The 7,849-nt window shown below is 46.3% G+C and overlaps 1 protein-coding gene across 1 annotated transcript in view; it reads left to right on the top strand.

Annotated features, from left to right (window-relative positions):
- Positions 1–5,255: 5,255 nt before the first annotated feature.
- The window catches only part of LOC144502565 (uncharacterized), a 71,515-nt gene continuing 68,921 nt past the window's right edge, over positions 5,256–7,849 (top strand). Inside the window, exon 1 of the mRNA XM_078226667.1 lies at positions 5,256–5,481. Within this exon, the coding sequence (XP_078082793.1) occupies positions 5,276–5,481 (206 nt within the window). The 5' untranslated portion in view covers positions 5,256–5,275. The remainder of the gene's footprint in view (positions 5,482–7,849) is intronic.

The raw sequence follows: 7,849 nt of genomic DNA, 5'->3' as shown, positions 1-7,849 counted from the left end.
TTAATTAACAGAGAGGATCGCAGTCATGTTAGAGAACACAGAAACAGCATTAGCCCCATCAGTGCGGCTGGTTCAGTCCCATTCTCCTGCAAGCTCCAGAGACCCCTTCAGCTTGTGGGACTGTTTCCTCTTCTACAGTCACTGCAAGTTGTTGTCGTTTCATCTTCTTCCTGTTCAAGCAGCCTCTTCAGGTGTTTCAGAAGGACAGTGGGTCACTAATGCTCACATTTATATGGGATTTATCTTATAATTTTGCTCTCAGAACACTTCAGACAAGGACAATAGCAGCAAATGTCTGTATAATTTGCGTAACACTTTTATCGTCAGGGGGAGGAAGAACTAAGGGACTGTGGTGAACTGTAGTATTAGGGTGCTCAGTGCTAAAAGATTAATGTGGGGGTGGGGAAACAGTACCCCCCACATGATGTAGAGGGAGTCACATGATTAGTAGTCTGAATAAAGGTAGTTTATGTCCTGTACTGAATCACTCTACCCTCATATATCTGTACAGGTATTCAATTTTATCTGTTTTACACTAGTTAACTGTTCAGACTCTGTGCCTCTGAACCCCTTTCTTGGGCAGTCAGAACAACATGTTACATTAACCAGAGCACACAAATATTGAACAAAAAAGGCAGAGGTGAGGATTTATTTTTCATATATAGTGAATAATGAGCTGGGATGCACTGCCTAATTGAATAGTGGAAGCAGATTCAGCATAAATCATAGAATCCCTACAGCACAGAAGAAAGCTATTCGGCCCATCGAACCTGCACCGGCAGCAATCCCACCCAGGCCCTTTCCCTGTAACCCCACGTATTTACCTTGCTAATCCTCCCGATACTAAGGGGCAATTTACTAGGGCCAATCAACCTAACCCACACATCTTTGTACGATGAGAGGAAAAGGAGCACTCAGAGGAAACCCATGCAGATACGAAGAGAACGTGCTGACTCCACACAGACAGTTACCCGAGACGGAAATTGAATCTGTATCTCTGGTACTGTTAAGCAGCAGTGCTAACCACTGTGCCACCATGCTGCCCATAATGATGTAAAGTTAAAACAAATGATGAGATCATTCAGCCCATTGCACCTGTCTTGGCCTTTAGAGCAATTGTGCTTCGTCTCATGTCCCCAGCATTTGTTCAAAAATGTGTAAGTTCCTCATTTTTGAGAACCTGTCCACCTCTCCTTCCAAAGTTATTGCTGGAATGAGTTTCCACCACCTTTTCTGGCAGAATGTTGCAGATCCCGACAACTCTACGTGAGAAAAGAAAGTTCGTCCCTCTGGATTCTGTGCCAATAATTTTCAATCCAGGACTTTTGCTTCTTGACCACTCACCCGAGGGAAACAGCCTTTATCTACACTTACAAAACCTCTCAACATCTTGAAACATCTTGGGTGGCACAGTGGTTAGCACTGCTGCCACACAGAGACAGAGACCCAGGTTCGATTCCCGCTTTGATCACTGTCTGTGTAGAATCTTCACATTCTGCTCGTGTCTGCGTGGGTTTCCTCCGGGCACTCCGGTTTCCTCTCACAGTCCGAAAGACACGCTGGTTAGGTGGATTGGCCATGCTAAATTCTCCCTCAATGTACTCGGACTGTGGCGACAAGGAGAATTTCACAGTAACTTCATTGCAGTGTTAATGTAAGCCTACTTGTGACCAATAAATAAACTTTATTTTACTTTAAAGCCAGGCTCTTAGGCTGTTTCCTAACTGTCCCTGTTCAAAGGAGAACAATTCTACATCTTCCAATTTCTCCTCATAACTCAAGTCCCTCATCATTAGTAACATCCTGTTCAAGCGTCTCTGTACCCTTCCTAAGTTCATTATGTCTCTCTTTGACAGTGCCCTGAATTATCCACTGTTACAGAGAGGAGGGGGGTTAATTAAAACAGCCTTGATTTCTGCTCTCATCCCCTGACGGTAAACAGGATTTTCCCCTTTTTTAAGCAGTGGCATATTTCCCAGCCCCTTACTTTTGGTGTGGTCTAATTTCTATCAATAAGCATGCTGACAACACACACAGTTGAGGGGTGGGGACAAGATGCAGAGATGTAACCCTAACCTGGTTCCACATCTCCCACCGTGTTATGAAGGAGCAATATGTACATGAGGGCCAGTAGGGGTTTTGGAGGAAACATTACAGAGGCTGGGGTGTGTGGGGTGGGGTGTTTGGGGATGGTTTGGGAAGAAGAGCGAAAGCTGGTGGAGATATTCGGGCTATGATTGGAAAGGAAAGAGTGGAATCAGATAATGGCAGTTCCACTGATCCCCATAGTGAAGGATAGTCATTGGAGGAAGATCACGGTTACAGAGGATATCTCTTGTGGCTTTGGTGAGAGCTGTTCTGGTGCTGTCACCGAGCCGGAAAGGAGCAACAGCAAGGTTTCAATGTGAGTGCCAGAATGCATCTGGAATCGTATAAATCTTTAGAAATGGAAGCACACCCTCCCGGTTATGCCTCAGATATCAGTCACTGTCTACATGGCACTACTTTGAGGAAGAGCTGGGGAAGTCTCCTGGTGTCCTGGCTCATACTTATCTCTCAATTCACACCACCAAAACTGGCCATCGTTCAGTTGTTGCTAGTGGGATTTTGCTGTGCACACATTGACTGCCGTGTTTCCAGTGTGACTGCAGTGAGCATGCTTCAAAAATGACTTAGTTGGCCGTAAACCAACTAAGGGGGGCGTGGTGGTCTCCAAAAGGTGCTAGATAGGCACAAGTTAATTTCTTTACTTCCCTGTGAATGGGCGATCCCTCTTTAGTGTACTGTGTATGGAGCGGGGCAGGGGAGTGATTCGGAGGTAATGTTATTAATGGGTTGAAGGGTTATGGAGAATGGGCAGGAAAATGGAGTTGAGGCTGAGACAAGATCAACCATGATCTTATTGAATGGTGGATGGTGATGAAGACCGTCAGAGGATACAGCTGGATCTCAATCGGTTGGAGACTTGGGCAGAGAGATGGCAGATGGATTTTAACCCGGTCAAATATGAAGTAATGCATTTTGGAAGATAATTAATAAAGATAGGAAATATACAGTAAATGGCAGAACCCTTAAGAGTATTGCTAGGCAGAGGGATCTGGGTATACAGGTACACAGGTCACTGAAAGTGGCAATGCACGTGGAGAAGGTAGTCAAGAAGGCATACGGCATGCTTGCCTTCATCAGCCAGGGCATTGAGTTTAAAAATTGGCAAGTCATGTAGCAGCTTTATAGAACCTTAGTTCGGCCGTACTTGGAATATAGTGTCCAATTCTGGTCACCACACTACCAGAAAGATATGGAGGCTTTGGAGAGGTACAGAAAAGATTTACCAGGATGTTGCTGGGTATGGAGGGCATTAGTTATGAGGAGAGGTTGGAGAAACTTGGTTTGTTCTCACTGGAACGATGGAGGTTGAGGGGCGACCTGATAGAAGTCTACAAGATTATGAGGGGCATGGACAGAGTGGATAGTCGGAAGCTTTTTCCCAGGGTGGAAGAGTCAACTACGAGGGGTTATAGGTTTAAGGTGCGAGGGGCAAGGTTTAAAGGAGATGGACAAGGCAAGTTTTTTACACAGAGGGTGGTGAGTGCCTGGAACTGGCTTGAGGGGCTGAATTGCCCAGCCCTGCTAATAGTTCTTATGTTCGGGTGGGGTAGTGGGGAGAAGACCCAATGCTGGAGGCGCTCTGGCTGTGATAGGGCAGTTGAAGATCAGAAACAGGTTGGGGCAGTTGGGACTGGGTAATGAAGGGTAGGTATTGGAGGAGGATGGTGTGATGACACTATGGGACGCTGCAGGGCGATCTAAGATGGGGAAGGTTAGAATCACAGAATCCCAACAGTGCAGAAGGAGGCCATTCGACCCATCGAACTTGCACCGACAACAATCCCAACCAGGCCCTATCCGCGTAACCCCACATATTTAATCTGCTAATCCCCCTGACACTAAGAGGCAATTTAGCATGGCCAAACAACCTAACCCACACATCTATGGAGTGTGGGAGGAAACCGGAGCACTTGGTGGAAACCCACGCGGACATGGGGAGAATGTGCAGACTCCACACAGACAGTGGCCCAAGGCTGGACTTGAACCCGGATCCCTGGCGCTGTGAGGCAGCAGTGTTAACAATGGCAGAGAACCATCATAACTATCAGTAAACAATAAAGGAGGAGTGACAAATACATGCAAACATGCTGATTAGGAGCAAGAGTAGGCCATTCGGTCCATCGAGGCTGGTGCTATTTGACAAGATCATGAATGATCTAATTTGTTGTCTCAGCTCCACTCTCCTACCTACCCCCCATTTTATCATTACCGAGGTAAATATATAGTCCCAGGATAAAAGCAAATTACTGCGGATGTTGGAATCTGAAACCAAAAGAGAAAATGCTGGAAAATCTCAGCAGGTCTGGCAGCATCTGTAAGGAGAGAAAAGAGCTGACGTTTTGAATCCAGATGATCCTTTGTCAGAGCTTTGACAATTTATCGTCCCATCTGATTTGAACATAGTGGTTAACGCTGCTGCCTCACAGCGCCAGGGATCTGGGAATTCCTGGCTTGGGTCACTGTCTGTGTGGAGTTAGCACATTCTCCCCGTGTCTGTGTGGGTTTCCTCCGGGTGCTCCAGTTCCCTCCCACAGATTGAAAGATGTGCTGGTTAGGTGCATTGGCCATGTTAAATTCTCCCTTAGTGTACCTGAACAGGTGCCAGAGTACAGTGACTAGGGGATTTTCACAGTAGCTTCATTGCAGTGTTAGTGTAAGCCTATTTGTAACACTAATAAATAAGCTTTAAAAAAACTTGATGTGGTTAAAACCTTGCAGGGCTGCTATCTTTTTATTATTGGTCGAGAATATGAAACAGGCTTGAAGTAATTTACATGTGGGCAGGGGCAGTGTCACAGCTATTGCTGGGGCCAACTGCAAATCTATAAATGAGTAACTCAGGCTCTATTCATGACCAGTCCTCCCAGACAGGAGGAGGGGAAGGGAAGCTCTTTGAGTCTGATTGGAGACACAGGAACAGTTATTATTCTCCCAGGAACAGAGAGGCGGGGGGAACCCAGAGCTACCTGTGCTGTAACTCTACCCAGTTTGGGTAGCTGGGGGAAGCAAGCCAGTTGTTGCCCTGTGTCAATCCGGGTTTGTTCATTGGGACATTGACTGGGGAAGGGTCTGTTACACTTTGTCCAGCTTTGCAGCTACCGAGATCTCCAGGGAGAGACATTGAAGCCCCCCCCCCCCCCCCCTATTTGTTTTTGCCTCCCCCGGGATGTTGCAGGGCGCTGCTGCGGAGGAGGGTGACTTGAGCCCGCTGCTGCTGGATGCAGAGCCGGCTCGCCTCCAGCAGACTGTGGACAGGCTGGTGCTGGGGCTGCACCGCGATAAGGAGGCGCAGGTCCGCACCTTCCTGGAGGATCCCAGCAGCCTGCAGCTGCTCTCGGCTCTCTGCAGGTGCCTGACTCCGGGGGAGACGCGGTGAGTATGTCACAGCTCCCTCCATGGGTGTGCTAAACAGGGTATGTCATTCCTTTTTATTGACAGCGTTACACTCCAGAGACTTTGGTGCTGTTAATGTGCTGAAGTCAAGAGCTGGAGCACAGGTTAATTTCTCACTTGGTGAAGAATTGGATTTTAAGTTTATTTTTTATTAGCATTCTATTTTATTTTAACTCCTTTAAAGTGCTTACTTCATAGGCCTATCTCTCTCATTTGGTCCCTTGTCAGTTTAATTTCTCCTCATGTCCTCCTTGCAATCTTTTCTTTCTCTCCGGTACTCTCGTTTCAGGAATTTGAAGTAAGTTTATTTATTAGTGTCACAAGTAGGCTTACATTCACACTGCAATGAAGTTACTGTGAAAATCCCCTAGTCGCCACACTATTTGGGTACACTGAGGGAGAATTAAGCATGGCTAATGCACCTAACCAACACATCTTTTAGATTGTGGGAGGAAACCGGAGCACCCGGAGGAAACCCACGCAGACACGGGGAGAACATGCAGGTTCCACATAGTGACCCAATCTGGGAATCAAACCCAGGTCCCTGATGCTGTGAGGCAGCAGTGCTAACCACTTGAAACATTAACCCTCTCTCGCGCTCTCTCCACAGATGCTGCCAGACCTGCTGAGTTTTTCCCAACATTTTCTGATTTTTATTTCAATATCTGCACTATTTGTGTGTGAAATCCTTTCCTTGCACACCTGTGGTATAGTGTGATAGAATAAAGGGAAAATCTAGTGTAAATGTGAGTGGGACAGGTGTGTGTATTTAAGGTGTTTCTGTACCTGTGTGAATGTTTGTTTCTGTGTCTCTATGTAGGGGAGAGAAAAAAGAACCATGTACAAAAGAGAAACAAGTGAAGGATTAGGTAAAAAAAATCTCAATAGTTGGAGATTCTAATATCAGTTAAGGATATTCAGCATGCCCAGTCCATGTTCCCATTTATTCCCCATGCCAGTAGCTTGGATGTCGCCTCTGTTTCAAAATGCCTTTATTCCCCTTTCAAACACCTGTTTTCAGACAGTCCTAGCTATTCCTGGCTCTGCTTACATGATATACAACAATTCATCAGCCCCAACTGTTAGAATGTACAGGTGATAGCATTGGATCTGTTGTAATGTGACCAATGGTAGCAAGCTGTAAGAGTCAACTGACCCAGTAAACCATGTAACCAATGACAGAATGATGTGATGATCAGCTGACTCAGTATAAATTATAACATGTTGGGAATTGTGAGGAACTTGGAATGGTCCAGGGTGAGGCCTCAAGTTTGGAGTAATGAAGTGTCTTTATTAAACCTTTTCTTTGATTTATAGGTTTTGTTATATTTTTATTGTCTACACTGAGAAGAGTTCCTTCTGGATCAGCACCAACCATCTCCTCCACCCCACCTGACCCCTGGTTATCGCCCATTATCCAGTAATTGGCAACCCACCCTCTTGTGTCTGTTTCCATGTTCCCAGGCCTGAGAATCCCTTTTTCAGTGTCCCTGTGATACCAGGAACATGGGTCGCCACTGCTTCCAGATGCTGGGACCCCACTCCCAGTATAATGTTCGCCCTGGTACATGTATATTGCAGGACATCCACCATATCCATACTCTTAAACATTGGGAATACTGAGACAATGTAATTGTCAGTGCTACCTGCACTGGACCCTCCATTGCTTGTACAATGAGGACATCTGCTCTATGGAGGTGGTGTGGTTAGCACTGCTGCTTCACAGCGCCAGGGACCTGGGTTCAATTCCGGCCTTTGATCACTGTCTGTGTGGAGTTCTCCCTGTGTCTGCATGGGTTTCCTCACAGTGCTCCAGTTTCCTCCCACACTCCAAAGATGTGCAGGTTAGGTTAATTGGCCATACTAAATTGCCCCTTAATGTCAGAGGGACTAGCAAGGTAAATACGCAGGGTTAAGGGGATAGGACCTGAGTGGGATTGTTGTCGGTACAGGCTCAATGGGCCAAATGACCTTCTGCACTGCAGTGTTGATGGTGGATAGCAGAAGGATTCCTTGCTGCTGTTTGTACACCAGATACTGTGTTATTCTTTTCAAGATGTACATATGCCATTGGGAACATTTTGTAGCCGCAAGGGTGAGTGGGCTTGGCTTCTTGTGGCTGAAGTTGATGTGCTATCAGGAAGAAGAGAAGATGTTGTGATATAACATCAAATAATCAAAGAATTCCTACAGTGCAGAATGAGGTCAGTTGGCTCATTGATCCTGCTCCAACTCTCTGACAGACCATCTCACCCAGGCCCTATCCCCGTAACCCCAAGTATTTACCCCGCTAATCCCCCTAACCTACACATCTTGGGACACTATGGGACAATTTACCATGGCCAAT

This window comes from Mustelus asterias, chromosome 13 (genome assembly GCF_964213995.1).
Source record: "Mustelus asterias chromosome 13, sMusAst1.hap1.1, whole genome shotgun sequence".
Classification (NCBI taxonomy): domain Eukaryota; kingdom Metazoa; phylum Chordata; class Chondrichthyes; order Carcharhiniformes; family Triakidae; genus Mustelus; species Mustelus asterias.
Note: the sequence above shows the minus strand (reverse complement) of the source record. Positions and strands in the feature narration are given on the sequence as shown.